The 20905-nt window shown below is 41.7% G+C and overlaps 1 protein-coding gene across 7 annotated transcripts in view; it reads right to left on the reverse strand.

Annotated features, from left to right (window-relative positions):
• Positions 1 to 20905, reverse strand: part of LOC112265009 (protein furry homolog) — a 212100-nt gene that overhangs the window by 176807 nt on the left and 14388 nt on the right. Inside the window, exon 1 of one of the 7 annotated variants that reach the window (XM_024441993.2) lies at positions 9084 to 9465. The exons of the other annotated variants lie outside the window; for them this stretch is intronic. Within the exon in view, the coding sequence (XP_024297761.2) occupies positions 9084 to 9144 (61 nt within the window). The 5' untranslated portion in view covers positions 9145 to 9465. Of the gene's footprint in view, positions 1 to 9083; positions 9466 to 20905 lie in introns of those variants that run through there. 7 annotated transcript variants of the gene reach the window in all.

Raw genomic sequence — 20905 nt, forward strand, 5'->3', positions numbered from 1 at the left:
TTAGTCCCAGAGTCCTTACCACTGTTGTGTCATTGGAAAACTTAATGATGGTGTTGGAGTCTTTCCTGACCATGCAGTCATGGGTGAACAGGGAGAACAGGAGGGGACTGAGCACACACCCCTGAGGGGCCCCAGTGTTAAGGATCACCGTGACAGATGTGTTGATACCTACCCTTACCACCTGGGGCCAGTCTGTCAGGAAGTCCAGGATCCAGTTGCAGAGGGAGGTGTTTAGTCCCAGAGTCCTTACCACTGTTGTGTCATTGGAAAACTTAATGATGGTGTTGGAGTCTTTCCTGACCATGCAGTCATGGGTGAACAGGGAGAACAGGAGGGGACTGAGCACACACCCCTGAGGGGCCCCAGTGTTAAGGATCACCGTGACAGATGTGTTGATACCTACCCTTACCACCTGGGGCCAGTCTGTCAGGAAGTCCAGGATCCAGTTGCAGAGGGAGGTGTTTAGTCCCAGAGTCCTTACCACTGTTGTGTCATTGGAAAACTTAATGATGGTGTTGGAGTCTTTCCTGACCATGCAGTCATGGGTGAACAGGGAGAACAGGAGGGGACTGAGCACACACCCCTGAGGGGCCCCAGTGTTAAGGATCACCGTGACAGATGTGTTGATACCTACCCTTACCACCTGGGGCCAGCCTGTCAGGAAGTCCAGGATCTAGTTGCAGAGGGAGGTGTTTAGTCCCAGAGTCCTTATCTTAGTGATGAGCTTTGAGGACACTCTGGTGTTGAACACTGAGCTGGAGTCAATGAATAGCATTCTCACATAGTTCTTCCTTTTGTCCAAGTGAGAAAGTGCAGTGTGGAGTGCAATAGAGATTGCGTCATCTGTGCATCTGTTAGGGTGGTATGCAAATTGGTGTTGGTCTAGGGTTTCTGGGAAAATGGTTTTGATATTACCCATGACCAGCCTTTCAAAGCACTTAATGGCTACAGACGTGAGTGCTACGGGTCGGTAGTCATTTAGGCAAGTTACCTTAGTGTTCCTGGGCACAGGAACTATGGCAATCTGCTTGAAACATGTTGGTATGACAGACTCAGTCAGAGACAGGTTGAAAATGTCAGTGAAGATACTTGCCAGTTGGTCAGCGCATGCTCGGAGTACACGTCCTGGTAATCAGTCTGGCCCTGCAGCCTTGTGAATTTTGACCTGTTTAAAGGTCTTACTCATATTGGCTACAGAGAGCGTGATCACATAGTTGTACAGAACAGCTGATGCTCTCAGGAATGCTTCAGTGTTGCTTGCCTCGAAGTGAACAGAATAATTTAGCTTATCTAGTAGGCTCGGGTCACTGGGCAGCTCACGGCTGTGCTTCGCTTTGGAGACTGTAATAGTTTGCAAGCCCTACCACATCTGACGAGCGTCAAAGATGGTGTAGCACGATTCAAGCTCCTTGAAAACGGTAACTCTACCCGGCAGCTCTACCCTCTACACTTTTGCGGATGTTGCCTGTAATCCATGGCTTCAGGTTGGGGTATGTATGTAAGGTCACTGTGGGGACGACGTCATCGATGTACTTATTGATGTAGCCAGTGACTGATGTGGTGTATTCCTCAATGCCATTGTGAGAATTCCGGAACAAATTCCAGTCTGTGCTAGCAAAACAATTCCATAGCTTAGTATCTGCATCATCTGACCACTTCCGTATTGAGCGAGTCACTGGTCCTTCCTGCTTCATTTTTTCTTGTAAGCCGGAATCAGGAGGATATAATTATGGTCAGACTTGGGCGAGGGAGAGCTTTGTACGTGTGTATGTGTGTTGAGTCAAGGTGGTCTTGAGTTTTTTTCCCCTCTGGTTGGACATTTAAATGCTGGTAGAAATGATGTAAAATGGATTTAAGTTTCCCTACATTAAATTCCTTTTTGCTTATGGCCTTATACAGCTCATTGAGTGCGGTCTTAGTGCCAGCATCGGTTTGTGGTGGTAAATAGGCAGCTACGAAATATATAGATGAAAACTCTATATCATGAGATACTTTACCACAGGCGAGCAATATCTTGAGACTTCATTAATATTAGATTTCGTGCTCCGGTTGTTTATAAATGCACACAGGCTCCCAGCCCTTGTCTTACCGGAGGCAGCTGTTCTATCATTTTTATTTTATTGTTCTATCGTATTTTTTTATTCAATGATTGTATGTTGTCTAATAGGACTGATGGTAGAGGCAGATTACCCACTCTCCGTGGGATCCTTACAAGGCACTCCGACCTACGTCCCCGATATCTTTGTCCAGTACGAGGTGAGTCATCGCTGTCCTGATATCCAGAAGCTCTTTTCGGTCATAAGAGATGGTTGTAGAAACATTATGTACAAAATAACACGAAAAAACTCACACAGTAGCACAATTGGTTAGGCTCCTGCAAAACGGAAGCCATCTCCTCCGGCACTATTATACTTACACAATGGCCTCCATCATTCTTAAATGGAAGACGTTTGGAACCACCAGGACTCTTTCTAGAGCTGGCAGCTCGGCCAAACTGAGCAATCGGGGGAGAAGTGCCTTGGTCAGGGAGTTGACCAAGAACCCGATGGTCACTCTGACAGAGATGGGAGAACCTTCCAGAAGGACAATCATCTCTGGAACAGGCCCAGATCTACGCCTTTTGCGTAAAGAAAAGATGGAGGAAAAGAGGCCGCAGATCGCACACCCTTCTGAGAATCCGCAGGCGAGTGAATAAACTCCCATTGCCTTCCATTCTTCTTGCTAATGTGCAATCATTGGAAAATAAAATTGATGACCTACGATTAGGATTATCCTACCAATGAGACATTAAAAACTGTAACATCTTATGTTTCACCGAGACTTGGCTGAATGAAGATACGGACAATATAGAGCTAGTGGGATTTTCCATGCACCGGCAGAACAGAGATGCTTTCTCTGGTAAGACGAGGGGGGGTTGTGTCTTTTTGTCAATAACAGCTGGTGCGTGATGTCTAATATTAAAGAAGTCTCGAGGTATTGCTCGCCTGAGGTAGAGTACCTTATGATAAGCTGTAGACTAGAGGTCGACCGATTAATCGGAATGGCCAATTTATTTTTATTTTTATATATATATATATATTTATATATATTTATATATATATATGTATATATATATATATATATATATATATATATACAGTGCCTTGCGAAAGTATTCGGCCCCCTTGAACTTTGCGACCTTTTGCCACATTTCAGGCTTCAAACATTAAGATATAAAACTGTATTTTTTTGTGAAGAATCAACAACAAGTGGGACACAATCATGAAGTGGTACGACATTTATTGGATATTTCAAACTTTTTTAACAAATCAAAAACTGAAAAATTGGGCGTGCAAAATTATTCAGCCCCTTTACTTTCAGTGCAGCAAACTCTCTCCAGAAGTTCAGTGAGGATCTCTGAATGATCCAATGTTGACCTAAATGACTAATGATGATAAATACAATCCACCTGTGTGTAATCAAGTCTCCTTATAAATGCACCTGTACTGTGATAGTCTCAGAGGTCCGTTAAAAGCGCAGAGAGCATCATGAAGAACAAGGAACACACCAGGCAGGTCCGAGATACTGTTGTGAAGAAGTTTAAAGCCGGATTTGGATACAGAAAAAATTCCCAAGCTTTAAACATCCCAAGGAGCACTGTGCAAGCGATAATATTGAAATGGAAGGAGTATCAGACCACTGCAAATCTACCAAGACCCGTCCTCCCCTCTAAACTTTCAGCTCATACAAGGAGAAGACTGATCAGAGATGCAGCCAAGAGGCCCATGATCACTCTGGATGAACTGCAGAGATCTACAGCTGAGGTGGGAGACTCTGTCCATAGGACAACAATCAGTCGTATATTGCACAAATCTGGCCTTTATGGAAGAGTGGCAAGAAGAAAGCCATTTCTTAAAGATATCCATAAAAAGTGTAATTTAAAGTTTGCCACAAGCCACCTGGGAGACACACCAAACATGTGGAAGAAGGTGCTCTGGTCAGATGAAACCAAAATTGAACTTTTTGGCAACAATGGAAAACGTTATGTTTGGCGTAAAAGCAACACAGCTCATCACCCTGAACACACCATCCCCACTGTCAAACATGGTGGTGGCAGCATCATGGTTTGGGCCTGCTTTTCTTCAGCAGGGACAGGGACGATGGTTAAAATTGATGGGAAGATGGATGGAGCCAAATACAGGACCATTCTGGAAGAAAACCTGATGGAGTCTGCAAAAGACTTGAGACTGGGACGGAGATTTGTCTTCCAACAAGACAATGATCCAAAACATAAAGCAAAATCTACAATGGAATGGTTCAAAAATAAACATATCCAGATGTTAGAATGGCCAAGTCAAAGTCCAGACCTGGATCCAATTGAGAATCTGTGGAAAGAACTGAAAACTGCTGTTCACAAATGCTCTCCATCCAACCTCACTGAGCTCGAGCTGTTTTGCAAGGAGGAATGGGAAAAAAATTCCGTCTCTCGATGTGCAAAACTGATAGAGACATACCCCAAGCGACTTACAGCTGTAATCGCAGCAAAAGGTGGCGCTACAAAGTATTAACTTAAGGGGGCTGAATAATTTTACACGCCCAATTTTTCAGTTTTTGATTTGTTAAAAAAGTTTGAAATATCCAATAAATGTCGTTCCACTTCATGATTGTGTCCCACTTGTTGTTGATTCTTCACAAAAAAATACAGTTTTATATCCTTATGTTTGAAGCCTGAAATGTGGCAAAAGGTTGCAAAGTTCAAGGGGGCCGAATACTTTCGCAAGGCACTGTATATATATTTTATACATATATATATATATGTATACATACATATATTTTTTTATACCTTTATTTAACTAGGCAAGTCAGTTAAGAACACATTCTTATTTTCAATGACGGCCTAGGAACGGTGGGTTAACTGCCTCGTTCAGGGGCAGAACGACAGATTTTCACCGTGTCAGCTTGGGGGATCCAATCTAGCAACTTTACAGTTAACTAGTCCAACGCAATAACGCCCTGCCTCTCTCTCGTTGCACTCCACAAGGAGACTGCCTGTTACGCGAATGCAGTACGCCAAGGTAAGTTGCTAGCTAGCATTAAACTTATCTTATAAAAAACAATCAATCATAATCACTAGTTAACTACACATGGTTGATGATATTACTAGATATTATCTGGCATGTCCTGCGTTGCATATAAGCTGACTGAGCATACAAGTATCTAAGTATCTGACTGAGAGGTGGTAGGCAGAAGCAGGCGCGTAAACATTCATTCAAACAGCACTTTCGTGCGTTTTGCCAGCAGCTCTTCGTTGTGCGTCAAGCATTGCGCTGTTTATGACTTCAAGCCTATCAACTCCCGAGATGAGGCTGGTGTAACCGAAGTGAAATGGCTAGCTAGTTAGCGCGCACTAATAGCGTTTCAAACGTCACTCGCTCTGAGCCTTGCATTGGATGTTTCCCTTGCTCTGCATGGGTAACGCTGCTTTAAGGGTGGCTGTTGTCGTTGTGTTCCTGGTTTGAGCTCAGGGAGGAGCGAGGAGAGGGATGGAAGCTATACTGTTACACTGGCAATAAAGTGTCTATAAGAACATCCAATAGTCAAAGGTTAATGAAATACAAATGGTATAGAGGGGAATAGTCCTATAATTCCTATAATAACTACAACCTAAAACTTCCTACCTGGGAATATTGAAGACTCATGTTAAAAGGAACCACCAGCTTTCAAATGTTCTCATGTTCTGAGCAAGGAACTGAAACGTTAGCTTTCTTACATAGCACATATTGTACTTTTACTTTCTTCTCCAACACTTTATTTTTGCATTATTTAAACCAAATTGAACATGTTTCATTATTTACTTAAGGCTATTATTGTTGTATTGTTGTAATTGTCATTATTACAAATAAATAAATAAAAATCGGCCGATTAATCGGATCGCCTTTTTTTGGTCCTCCAATAATCGGTATCGGCGTTGAAAAATCATAATCGGTCGACCTCTACTGTAGACCACACTATCTACCAAGACTGTTCTCATATGTATTATTCGTAGCCGTCAATTTACCACCACAAAGCGAAGCTGGCACTAAGACCGCTCTCAACCAACTCTATAAGCCCATAAGCAAAGACGAAAATGCTCACCCAGAAGCGGCACTCCTACTGGCATGGGACTTTAATGTAGGCAAACTTAAATCACTTTTACCAAATTTTTACCGGCATGTCACCAGGGAAAAAAAGATCTTAGACCACCTTTACTCCACACACTGAGATGCATACAAAGCTCAGCCCCACCCTCCATTTGGCAAATCTGACCATAATTGTGTCCTCCTGATTCCTGCGTACAAGCAAAAACTAAAGCAGGAAGTTCCAGTGACTTGCTCAATACGGAAGTGGTCAGATGACGTGGATGCTCCACTACATGACTGTTTTGCTAGCACAGACTGGAATATGTTCTGGGATTCATCCAATGGCATTGAGGAATACACCACCTCAGTCATCGGTTTCATCAATAAGTGCATCGATGACGACATCCCCCCCAGTGACTGTATATACATATCCCAACCAGAAACCATGGATTACAGGCAACATCCGCATCGAGCTAAAGGCTACAGCTGCTGCATTCAAGGAGCAGGACACTTATCCGGAAGCCTATTATAAATCCCGCTATGCCCTCAGATGAACCATCAAACAAGCAAAGCGTCAATACAGGATTAAGGTTGAATCCTACTGCACCGGCTCTGATGCTCGTCGGATGTGGTAGGGCGTGAAACCTATTACGGACTACAAAGGGAAACCCAGACGCGAGCTGCCCAGTGACGTGAGCCTACCAGACGAGCTAAATGCCTTTTATGCTCGCTTCGAGGCAAGCAACACTGAAGCATGCACGAGAGCACCAGCTGTTCTGGATGACTGTGTGATAACACTCTCAGTAGCCGATGTGAACAAAACCTTTAAACAGGTCAACATTCACAAAGCCGCTGGGCCAGACGGATTACCAGGAGGTGTACTCAAAGCATGCGCGGACCAACTGTCAAGTGTCTTCACTGACATTTTCAACCTCTCCCTGACCGAGTATGTAATACCTACATGTTTCAAGCAGACCACCCTAGTCCCTGTGCCCAAGGAAGCGAAGGTAACCTGCCTAAATAATTACCACCCCTGTTACTCACGTCTGTAGCCATGAAATGCTTTGGAAGGCAGGTTATGGCTCACATCAACAGCATCCTCCCGGACACCTTAGACCCACCCCAATTTGCATACCGCCCCAACAGATCCACAGATGACGCAATCTCAATCGCATTTCACACTGCCCTTTCTCACCTGGACAAAAGGAACACCTATTTGAGAATGCTGTTCCTTGACTCTAGCTCAGCGTTCAACACCATAGTGCCCACAAAGCTCATCACTAAGAGAAGGACTCTGGGACTAAACACCTTCCTCTGCAACTGGATCCTGGACTTCCTGACAGGCCGCCCCAAGGTGGTTAGAGTAGGAAACAAAACGTATGCCATGCTGATCCTTAACACTGGGGCTCCTCAGGGGTGTGTACTTAGTCCCCTCCTGTATTCCCTGTTCACCCACGACTGCGTGGCCAAACACGACTCCAACACCATCATTTAATTTGTTGACGACACAACAGTGGTAGGCCTGATCACCGACAACGATGACACGGCCTATAGGGAGGTGGTCAGAGAACTGTCAGTGTGGTGCCAGGACAACAACCTCTCCCTCAATGTGAGCAAGACTAAGGAGCTGATCGTGGACTACAGGAAAAGGCGGGCCGAACAGGCCCACAATAACATTGATGGGCTGTAGTGGAGCGGATCGAGAGTTTCAAGTTCCTTGGTGTCCACATCACCAATGAACTATCATGGTCCAAACATACCAAGACAGTCATGAAGAGTGCACAACAAAACCGTTTACTGAAAAGATATGGCATGGGTCCCAAGATTCTCAAAAGGTTCTACAGCTGCACCATCTAGAGCATCCTGACCGATTGCATCACCGCATGGTATGGCAACTGCTTGGCATCTGACCGTAAGGCACTACAGAGGGGAGTGCGAATGGCCCAGTACATCACTGGGGCCAAGCTTCCTGCTATCTAGGACCTATATAATAGGCTGTGTTAGAGGAAAGCCCATAAAATTGTCAGAGACTCCAGTCACCCAAGTTATCGACTGTTTTCTCTGCTACCGCACGGCAAGCGGTACTAGAGCGCCAGGTCTAGGACCAAAAGGCTCCTCAACAGCTTCTACCCCCAAGACTGCTGAACAATTCATAATATCGTCTCTGAAAAATGTACATTGACCCCCGCTTTTGTACACTGCTGCTACTCACTGTTTGTTTGTTACCTATGCATAGTCACCTCACCCCCACCTACATGTACAGATTAAATCAACAAGCCTGTATTCCCGCACACTGACTCGGTACCGGTACTCCCTGTATATATAGCCTCGTTATTGTTATTCTTATTGTGTTACTTTTTATTATTACTTTTTGTTTCAGTCTACATGGTAAATATTTTCTATTTTCTATTTTCTATGTATTGCAGCAAGCGACGCATTGGGAAGGGGCCAGAGAGTGGGGCTGGCTGCAGTAGAGGTGTCGTCCATGCCTCTGCTTTAATCAACCACATGGTGCATTCTTATATGTACTTTTTATCTGCCAGGAATGCCCAGCATGTGTGCCTATCTGGCATGGCTTACAGTACACTCTCATCCTCATGCCCACCAAAGCCAAGTGCCGTACACTGGTCTCTAGCCACCACAACCAAGCACCTAACCTGGCTGTGCCCAACACATCCCATCCCAACACCTTACCATACACCTATCCAGCCCAACTGAGCTCAGCCCCTTCCCAGGCCCCTACAGCCCAGCACCTACCCAGCGTGCGCCCTACCCAGCCCAGTACTTACCCAAACCAGCACCTATACAGTTCAGCACATACTAAGCGGCGCCATGCCCCTACCCAGCCCAGCACCTATCCAGCACCTACCCAGCTCAGGCTAGCTCAGCACCTAACCAGCCTAGTCTAACACCTACCCAGCCAAGCCCAGAACTAACTTAGCACCTACCAAGCCCAGTCCAGCACCTACCCAGCCCAGCACCTACCCAGGCCCTTGATGAAGCCGATGACACTAGCCTTGCTCCAGCACACAGCCGTGCCGTCCATGGTGGGGAAGGGAGGGAGAGTGGCCAGGGTTGTAAAAGTCTGACAAATGCACGCTACAAATCCTTTAATGTCCTTCCGTCTGTCTGTCCCTGGACTCTGTTGATTTTCTGGCTGTGCTCCTGGGTGTACGCTCCATGGTGAACTGACCCAGAGTGGGTCTGTAGAGACAGGTGTGTTTAAAAGACTGGGTTGTTTGCTGATCCACACAAATCTCTTCCTATATCTCCCAGTCAGTTCCAGCCTGCCTCTGTGGCTGTGTGCTGCCTTGTGATCAACCAGTACCTTCCAAGAGTGAAGGTCAGGCAGGAATTTTTAGCCACGGCCCATTGGAATGACGAGGGCTAACATGCTACGGTGGCATAGTTGTGTGACTATATTTATCCTGGGGTACACACTATACTGACACGTCAGCCCTCCCCTTTCCCCCCTCCCCCCTTCCTCCCACCTCCCATTCCCTCCCTCCCACTAGAGTATGAGGCACAGGGCAAAGCAGCAGAGTGTAAACAGCAGTCTCAGTCAGGCTCAGCCAGCCAACTAAAGCAAAATTAGCCTAGTGCTGTATAGCTAAAGCTAAAGTTAGCTAATCATGGTCTTCTATTTAACTCCTATCCTCTCAGCAAATGGACAGTCCTATAGATTTGTAGAACCATGGAGGGGCTTAAAAACGGTTTAAGAATCCCCATGCATACTCACACTATATGCAAGTATTTGTGTGTTTTCTTAAAATTGCATTAAACAAAAGAGTCACAAAATCTGCAGACAATTTAACATCATCCTACATTTACATGAATTGGTTTATAAGGATGATAAATTAATACTGCACAAAAAGTTGTTTTCCATGCTTTTTGATCAAGAAAAATATTCAATTTAATGTGGATGTTTTGTGTCTTTGCCCATAACTTTTCACCTTTTGATGTAAATGTTTGAGGACAGGGTTTTGTTCTTTTTGGATCCCATTAGCCTATTAGCAACAACTGAATCCTGTAAGATACTGTTCTTAATTATACAACAACCTTTTTTTGCCAAAGCAGAGATACTGAAAAAAATATGTCTATATCGGTCCTCAAATACTAGTAAAGGCCCAGTGCACTACTTTTCTGATTCTTTTTTTATTTTCATATTAATATTTTGTTTCAATTCAGATTATTCAGGGGGTGCTGGAGCATCCTCAACACCCCTACTTCCCACGGCTATGTATCAAGGTACTTTTAGTTGATTGGCGTTGACTTGTATGTTTGGCCAATGGTCTGTTGTCTAGTAATGCAAAGAATTTGTGACGTGACAACAATGCTCGTGAGCGATGGAAAATGGAAACTCCCAACCAAAAATAAGGTTGTCCTTTCAGCAAAGTACCGAACACAACCAAGTTTCGACTGTTAAATGAAACATGAGGACTATTAGCCTAAATGAAAGATAAGTGTTCACTGAAACGACTTCTCCAGCATTTATCTCTTTTGATTGAATGGGTCTCATGTTGCATGCTTTCAGCTGTAAATGGGGAGCTGAAGAAAGCAACCAGTGTGGCTCGTCACTCTGGGCTCTGTATCAGAGGCTGTGACTGGTACGCCACATGTGACTCGATGAACAACAGGCTAGCTCAGGCACACTGGGCATTACATCACCAGCACACTGCTGCTGACAAACTCTCTGAGTATGGTGGTGCTCCCTACAGATGTCAGATCTTAATTTGATCCATTTCGTCCCAGGAGGAAAATAATCCTTTAATAAGAGGACTTGAATATATATGCTGCCAGGGGGCGTATTCGTAGGCTACACAGTGCGGTAAAGTATCTAGGGGGTTTGGGAAGGCTCTGCAAACCAACCGACCTCATAACATCAAGTATCATCAGTATTGGTCTGAGCAGCACACTTCAGCATTACGAGTTCGTAATTTTTTTTATTTTACTAGGCAAGTCAGTTAAGAACAAATCCTTATTTACAATGACGGCCTACCCCGGCCAAACCCGGACAATGCTGGGCCAATTGTGCGCCGCCCTATGAGACTCCCAATCACGGCCAGTTGTGATTCAGCCTGGAATCGAACCAGGGTCTGTAGTGACGCCTCTAGCACTGAGATGCAGTGCCTTAGACTGCTCCGCCACTGAGGAGCCCATATACAGATGTGCTCAAATTTGTTGGTACCCTGCCTCAAAAAACGAAGAATGCACAATTTTCTCTGAAATAACTAGAAACTGACAAAAGTAATTAGCATCCACCATTGTTTATTCCATATTTAATAGAAATCATACTTTGCTTTTGATTTTTTACTCAACATAATATTGTAAATAATAAAACAAATGATAATGGCATGGACAAAAATGATGGGACCCTTAACTTAATATTTTGTTGCACAACCTTTAGAGGCAATCACTGCAATCAAATGTTTTCTGTAGCTATCAATGAGACATCTGCAGCTGATAAGAGGTAGTTTGGCCCACTCTTCCTGTGAAAACTGCTCCAGACTGCAAGTTTCAGCTCTTTCCATTTGATAGGATTCAGATTAGGACTTATAGAAGGCCACTTTTTTTTTTGTCCAATGTTTTGTTCTTATCCATTCTTGGTTGCTTTTAGCTGTGTGTTTTGGGTCATTATCCTGTTGGAGGACCCATGACCTGCGACTGAGACAGAGCTTTCTGACACTGGGCAGTACGTTTTGCTCCAGAACGCCTTGAAAGTGTTGAGATTTCATTATGTCCTGCACAGATTCAAGGCACCCTGTGCCAGGCGCAGCAAAGCAGCCCCAAAACATAACTCAGCTTCCTCCATGTTTCACTGTAGGTATGTTGTTATTTTCTTTGAAAGCTTCATTTTTTTCATCTGTGAACATAGAGCTGATGTGACTTGCCAAAAAGCTCCAGTTTTGACTCATCTGTCCAAAGGACATTCTCCCAGAAGGATTGTGACTTGTCAATATGCATTTTAGCAAATTCCAGTCTGGCTTTTATATGTTTTTATGTTTTTCTCCTGGGTCTTCTTCCATGGAGCCCACTTCAGCTCAAAAAGAGACAGATGGTGCGATCAGAAACTGACGTACCTTCACCTTGCAGCTTGTATCTCTTTGGCAGTTATCGTTGGTTCTTTTTCAACCATTCGCACTCTACTTCTGTTCAATCTAGGGTCGATTTTCCTCTTGCGGTCGCGCCCAGGGAGGTTGGCTACAGTTCCATGACCCTTAGATATGGGTATGTCATTTTAGGCGAGAATTGAAAAAAAGGGGTGGATCCTTAAGAGTTAAGACGTGAAGGTCAGTCAATCTGGAAAATGTCAAGAACGTTTCTTCAAGTGCAGTCGCAAAAAAACAACAAGCGCTATGACAAAACTGTCTCTGACGAGGATTGCCGCAGGAAAGGAAGACCCAGAGTTACCTCTGCTGCAGAGGATAAGTTCATTAGCGTTACCAGCCTCAAAAATTGCAGCCCAAACAAATGCTTCACAGAGTTCAAGTAACAGACACATCTCAACATCAACTGTTCAGAGGAGACTGCGTGAACAGGACTTCTTGGTCAAATTGCTGCAAAGAAACCACTACCAATAAGAAGAAAATATTTCCTTGGGACAAGAAACACGAGCAATGGACATTAGACCGTTGGAAATCTGTCCTTTGGTCTGATGAGTCTCTGATGAGATTTTTGGTTCCAACCGCCGTGTCTTTGTGTGAGATGCGGAGTAGGTGAATGGATGATCTCTGCATGTGTGGTTCCCACCATGAAGCAAGAAGGAGGAGGTGTGATGGTGTGGTGGTGCTTTATTAGAATTCAAGGTACACTTAACTAGCATGGCTACCACAGCATTCTGCAGAGACACGACATCCCATCTGGTTTACGTTTAGTGGCATCTGTTTTTTGAGATTGAGATGGTTTGGGATGAGTTGGACCTCAGAGTGAAGTGTGGAAACTCCCTTCAATACTGTTGGAAAAGCATCCCAGGTGAAGCTGGTTCAGAGAATGCCAAGAGTGTGCAAAACTGTCATTAAGGCAAGTTTAGTTTAGGTTATTAATTTGACCATTTTAAAAAACCAGCACACATAAAACTTGAAAAAGCCATACATGTGCATGAATAAAATCATGGAGGACAAACACACATTAAAGTCTGGGACTTATTTCCATTGTGGTCCTCTTGAGACAAGATGGCTAGACACGATTGAACACAGTATGGCAGTGATATAATAAAACAAAATATCTATCTATCTATCTATCTATCTAAGAAGAACATCTATCTCATCGTTCCAGTTACATCACCAGATGTAAGGCAAAGGGTGGCTATTTGAAAAACCTCAAATATAAAAAGTCATTTTGACTTGTTTAACACTTTTTTGTTACTACATGATTCTATATGTGTCATGTAATAGTTTTGATGTCTTCACTATTATTCTACAATGTAGAAAATAGTCAAATAAAGAAAAACCCTTGAAAGAGTAGGTGTTCTAAAACTTTTGACCAGTAGTGTGTGTGTGTATATATATATATATATATATATATATATATAGGTCCCTGTCTTAGGTCAGTTAGGATCACCACTTGATTTTAAGAATGTGAAATGTCAGAATAATAGTAGAGAATTATTTATTTCTGCTTTTATTTCTTTCATCACATTCCCAGTGGGTCAGAAGTTTACATACACTCAATTAGTATTTGGTAGCATTGCCTTTAAATTGTTTCACTTTGGGTCAAAGTTTCGGTTTGTAGGCCTCCTTGCTCGCACACGCCTTTTCAGTTCTGCCCACAAATTTTCTATGGGATTGAAGTCAGGGCTTTATGATGGCCACTCCAATACCTTGACTTTGTTGTCCTTAAGCCATTTTGCCACAACTTTGGAAGTATGCTTGGGGTCAATGTCCATTTGGAAGACCCATTTGCGACCAAGCTTTAACTCCCTGACCGATGTCTTGAGATGTTGCTTCGATACATCCACATAATTTTCGTTTCCTCATGATGCCATCTATTTTTTGAGGTGCACCAGTCCCTCCTGCAGCAAAGCACCCCCACAACATGATGCTGCCATCCCCGTGCTTCACGGTTGGGATGGCAAGCATTCTCATTTTCCTCCAAACATAACAATGGTCATTATGGCCAAAGTTATATTTATGTTTCATCAGACTAGAGGACATTTCTCCAAAAAGTACGATCTTTGTCCCCATGTGCAGTTGCAAACCGTATTCTGACTTTTTTATGGCGGTTTTTGGGCAGTGGCTTCTTCCTTGCTGTGCGGCCTTTCAGGTTATGTCGATATAGGACTCATTTTTACTGTGGATATAGATACTTTTGTACCTGTTTCCTCCAGTATCTTCACAAGGTGCTTTGCTGTTGTTCTGGGATTGATATGCACTTTCGAACCGAAGTACGTTCATCTCTCCTTCCTGAGCGGTATGACAGCTGTGTGGTTCCATGGTGTTTATACTTCCGTACTATTGTTTGTACAGATGAATGTGGTACCCTCAGGTGTTTGGAAAGTGCTCCTAAGGATGAACCAGACTTGTGGAGGTCTACAATTTATTTTCTGAGGTATTGGCTGATTTCTTTAGATTTTCCCATGATGTCAAGCAAAAAGGCACTGAGTTTGAAGGTAGTCCTTGAAATACATCTACAGGTACACCTCCAATTGACTCAAATGATGTCAATTAGCCTATCAGAAGCTTCTAGAATAAGGCTGTAACGTAGCAAAATGTGGAAAAAGTCAAGCGGTCTGAATACTTTCCAAATGCACAGGCCTGCACACAATACCCCATGTCAAAGCGGAATAGTTTTTTTCTATTTTGTTAACAAATTTATAAAAAATGAAAAGCTGAAATGTCTTAAGTCAATAAGCATTCAAACCTTTGTTTTGGCAAGCCTAAATAAATTAATTAAAAAGTTGCTTAACAAGTCATATAATAAGTTGCATGGACTCACTCTGTGTGCATTAATAGTGTTTAACATAATATTTGAATGACTACCTCATCTCTGTATCCCACACACACAATTATCTGTAATGTCCCTCAGTCGAGCAGTGAATTTCAAACTCAGATTCAACCACAAAGACCAGGGAGGTTTTCCAATGCCTCGCAAAGTAGGGCACATATTAGTAGATGGATAAAACATATATAAAAGCAGACTTTGAATATCCCTTTGAGTATGGTGAAAAACTCAACTGCTGGAGAGGAAGGAAGCGACTCAGGAATTTCACCACAAGGCCAATGATATCGCCCAACACTAACGCCCAGTGTCTGGAAAAATATTTTGTATGAATGGAAACTAATGTTGGTGTGGACTACTCTAATTATTTTACCAATAGCCAGTCAGCTAATCCAAATGATCAAACATGTATAATAGTTTTGCTTACAACATTGTCATGTTCTGTGTCAAGCAAAACAATATTCCCTTTAAAAGGTATCTTGTCGGCAGTGCAATGCACTTCTCTAGTCTACAATGCAACTTGGATTGAATTCCGGACAAAGTTTAGTGGCTAATTGTTTACCTCAAATGTTGGCTTAAGTGTTGCCTGTATGGTACCTATACATATGAGATAACATCAATCAATTTCTCCACAGTTTAAACCAGATTATCCTTCGTTTTAGGTAGGATTGCAAATAATTTACCAAAGTGACCGGAATCTTCTGTAATTTTTGTAATTAATGTAATCTATGGTAACTTTGGTAATTTATACTTAAATAACTGTAATATGTATTTATATATGTATATATTTTTATATCTGTGTCCAGTTTCTAGGGGATAGAACATATGGGTCCAGCGAAAATAGCCTAATTATTTTTTTTAAAGCATCTAATCAACAATGGTATTATTTTTAATTAACTCTACAACTCTTCCAACTATTGACAAGTTTGGTGCCAAAACATTTACAACAAAGACATAATAGTAAACACCAATGGTATTCATGATTGTCATAATAAAATAAATACAAGTGTGAAAAAATAAATATAAATACAAACCCTCATATTAAACACCAAAAGGTATTCACTAAATTGATGGTTTACATTTAGGATAATATTTTACAGCTTTATCATGCTATTTTTTATTAATTGTATTATCTTATTTGATTATTTTATACATTTGACTTGTTATAAGGCTACAAAGAGGGCCAGCAATAATTACTGTAATAATCTGAAGTACCCAAAAAGGCCACCATAAATCTTGTTATAAACTTCCAAAAAACCTTAAAGTAAAAATCCCCTCAAAACCACTCATTCCTGTAATTTACAGTTTTAAATAATCCTAATATGTGAGAACAATATTTATTGTGAACAAATGTTTAATTTTGTTGTTATAATAAGGTTGTTAGCAACGTGAAAATCATTGTGGAAATCTGTTGCAGCTCAAGTCGAAAACAAAACCCACAATGCAATGCTCTCTCTATGGGCTGGCTGGCTAGCTACACTCTAGGAGAACCCTGCGAAGAACGCATTTTGGTTCCAGATAGAACCCTTTTGGTTACCATGTAGAACGGGTGACATAATTTAGCATTCATTTTTAATTGTGTTTTTAAATGGTCAAACAAACAAATCAAATCATTCATAACTTTCCAAGAAGGCTCCATTGTTAGAATAACATAATTATGTTGTATTACAGTATGTTATTGTGAAACTTGCCAGAATGCACTTAAATATGTACAGTACTTCATATTATTCTTATACATTCACTTTATTTTGGGGGGCTGTCAATATCCTGTATTAAAACTGTGTATTTGAATGTTATGCATTGATATGTGTGATTTTAAAATGCTTTTAAGGTACGTGACACCACAAAGAAAGATTTAGGCCTAGTTAGTTGAGTTATTTTAAGATCCTATGGGCCCTACCCCTTGGATGCAGTGATCACAATATAGTGGAAACCAACATTCCAACAGCTGGGCCTAAAATAGTATATAAGAGATCATACAAAAGATTTTGCTGTGACTCTTTTGTGGATGATGTTAAAAATATGTATTTGTCTGATGTGATCCAGACACTGCACTTGATGAATTTATGAAATTGCTTCTTCCCATTATTACTAAACATGCACCTGTTAAGAAACTGACTGTTACATCTCCATGGATCGATGAGGAAATGAAAAACGGTATGTTTGAAAGAGAAGAGGCAATAAGTCTGGCTGCACATCTTGACTTACTGCAAATTGAGAAAGCAGGTGACAAAACACAACAAAAATAAGAAGAAACTGTATCATAAAGCCAGTACCTATGATATAAAGAATGATGCAAACAAACTTTGGAGTACTTTAAATGAAATTATGGGCAGAAAGACAAATTTAATTCCATCTTTCATCGAATCAGATGGCATATTCATCACAAAACCATTTGATGTTGCCAATTATTTTAATGATTACTTCTCTGGCAAAGTGGGCAAACTTAGCAGGAAATGCCAACAATAAACAGTGAGCCATTGTAATCATGCATAAAAAACTCTTAATGAAGGAAAGGCATTGTAAGTTTACATTTTGTAAAGTTATTGGAGTAATGGCTGAAGCATTGCAATATTTACCTGCCACTAACTGCAAATTGCACTGCTGGGTATTTAAAAAGTCATAGTCAATTGGTCAATAATATAATAATGTTTATCCGTAACTTGTAATATCTGAAAAATACAGTGCATTTGGAAGGTATTCAAACCCCTTCCCTTTTTCCACATTTTGTTAAGTTACAGCCTTATTCTAAAATTGATTAAATTAACAATGGTCCTTATACAAACAACACTCCATAATGACAAATCTAAAACAGGTTTTTATACATTTTTGCAAATTAAAACAAAAACAAAACAGAAATACCTTATTGACATAAGTATTCAGACCATTTGCTATGAGACTCAAAACTGAGCTCAGGTGCATCCTGTTTCCATTGATCATCCTTGAGATGTTTCTACAACTTGATTGGAGTCCACCTGTGGTCAATTCAATTGCATGGACATGATTTGGAAAGGCACACACCTGTCTATATAAGGTCCCACAGTTGACAGTGCATGTCAAATCCAAATCCAAGCCATTAGGTCGAAGGAATTGTCATTAGAGCTCCGAGAAAGGATTGTTTCGAGGCACAGATCTGGGGAAGGGTGAAAAAACGTTTCTGTAACATTGAAGGTCCCCAAGAACACATTGGCCTCCATCAATGTTAAATGGAAGAAGTTTGGAACCACCAAGACTGTTCCTAGTGCTCGCCGCCTGGCCAAACTGAGCAATCGGGGGAGAAGAGCCTTCGTCAGGGAGGTGACCAAGAACCCGATGGTCACTCTGACAGCGTTCCAGAGTTCCTCTGTGGAGATGGGAGAACCTTCCAGAAGGACAATCATCTCTGCAGCACTCCACCAATCAGGCCTTTATGGTAGAGTGGCCAGACGGAAGCCACTCCTCAGTAAAAGGCACATGATAGCCTGCTTGGAGTTTGCTAAAAGGCATTTAAAGAATCTCAGACCCTGAGAAACAAGATTTTATAGTCTTATGAAACCAAGATTGAACTCTTTGGCCTGAATGCCAAGCGCCACATCTGGAAGAAACCTGGCACCATCCCTACGGTGAAGCATGGGGGTGGAAGCATCATGCTGTGGGGATGTTTTTCAGCGGCAGGGACTGGGAGAATAGTCAGGATTGAGGCAAAGATGAATGGAGCAAAGTACAGAGAGATCCTTGATAAAAAAATCTGCTCCAGAGCATTCATGACCTCAGACTTGGGCAAAGGTTAATCTTCCAACAGGGCAAATATCCTAAGCACACAGCCAAGACAACGCAGGAGTGGCTTCGGGACAAGTCTCGGAATGTCCTTGAGTGGCCCAGCCAAAGCCGAACTTGACCCTGATCGAGTACCTCTGGAGAGACCTGAAAATAGCTGTTCAGCAATGCTCCCCATCCAACCTGACAGAGCATGAGAGGATCTCCAGAGAAGAATGGGAGAAAGTCCCCAAATACAGGTGTGCCAAGCTTCCAACCCCATCCAACCTGACAGAGCATGAGAGGATCTCCAGAGAAGAATGGGAGAAAGTCCCCAAATACAGGTGTGCCAAGCTTGTGGCATCATACCCAAGAAGACTTGAGGGTGTAATCACTGCCAAAGGTACTTCAACAAAATAAAGGTTCTGAATACATATGTAAGTGTGATATTTCCATTTTTAAATTTGGACTAAATTAGCAAAAATATCAGAAAACCTGTTTTCGCTTTGCCATTATCGGGTATGTGTAGATTAATTCCATTATAGAATAAGGCTGTAATGTAGAAAAATGTGGAAAAAGTCAAGGGGTCTGAATACTTTCAGAATGCACTGTATATATACAAAACATATATATGGGGGATTGTAAATGATGCAGACAATAACATTGATGGAAGCCACAATATACAGTGCCTTGCGAAAGTATTCGGCCCCCTTGAACTTTGCGACCTTTTGCCACATTTCAGGCTTCAAACATAAAGATATAAAACTGTATTTTTTTGTGAAGAGTCAACAACAAGTGGGACACAATCATGAAGTGGAACGACATTTATTGGATATTTCAAACTTTTTTAACAAATCAAAAACTGAAAATTGGGCGTGCAAAATTATTCAGCCCCCTTAAGTCAATACTTTGTATCTGCAATATTAAATCTGATCTACTACTGTCATTGACAACTTAGATGGAAAGCTACTGAGGATGGTAGCTGATTCTATAGCCACTCCTATCTGTCATATCATAGCTAAGCCTAGAGGAAAGTCTATATCGTCAAGCCTGGAGTTAAGCCAGAGTCCTTAACTGGTTCTAACAGCAGACCTAGCAAATTGCTTCAAGCTGTTGTACATTTTTTAAAATCTGTAAACAAATTAACAGCAGACTTTCAGCATACTTATAGAGAAGGGCCCACAACATGTACTGCACTGATATAAATGACTGATGATTGGTTAAAATAAATTGATAATAAGAAGATTGCGGGAGCTGTACTGTTAGATTTCAATGCAGCCTTTAATATTATTGACCATAACCTCTTGTTGAGAAAAGGCATGTGTTATGGCTTTTCAACCTCTGCCATATAGTGGATTAGAGCTATCTATCTAATATAACTCAAAGGGTTTTCTTTAATGGAAGCTTATCTAATGTCAAACATGTAAAGTGCGGTGTAACACAGGGCAGCTCTATAGGCACTCTACTCTTTTCTATTTTTACCAATGACCTGCCACTGGCATTAAACAAAGCATGCGTATACACTGATGACTCAATCATATACACATTAGCAACCACAGTTAACGAAGTCACTGAAACCCTTAACAAAGAGTTGCAGTCAGTTTTGGAATGGGTGGCCAGTAATGGTCCAGAACATCTCGAAAACTAAAAGCATTGTATTTGATTTGGTACAAATCATTCCTTATGTTCCTGACCTCAGCTGAATTTGGTAATGAATGGTATAACTGTTGAACAAGTTGAGGAGACTAAATTACTTGGTGTAACCTTAGATTCTATAACTGTCATGGTCAAAACATATACAGTTGAAGTCGGAAGTTTACATACACTTAGGTTGGAGTCATTAAAACTCGTGTTTCAACTACTCCACAAATTTCTTGTTAAAACCTCTTGAAGCTAGGGGGCACTATTTTTATTTTTGGAAAAATAACGTTCCCAAAGTAAACGGCCTATTTCTCAGGACCAGATGCTAGAATATGCATATAATTGACAGCTTAGGATAGAAAACACTCTAAAGTTTCCAAAACTGTCTGTGAGTGTAAAAGAACTGATTTTGCAGGCGAAAGCCTGAGGAAAATCCAATCAGGAAGTGACTCTTATTTTGAAAGCTCTGTGTTCCTATGCATCCCTATTGACCA

The sequence above is a fragment of the Oncorhynchus tshawytscha genome, linkage group LG13 (genome assembly GCF_018296145.1).
Source record: "Oncorhynchus tshawytscha isolate Ot180627B linkage group LG13, Otsh_v2.0, whole genome shotgun sequence".
NCBI lineage: Eukaryota > Metazoa > Chordata > Actinopteri > Salmoniformes > Salmonidae > Oncorhynchus > Oncorhynchus tshawytscha.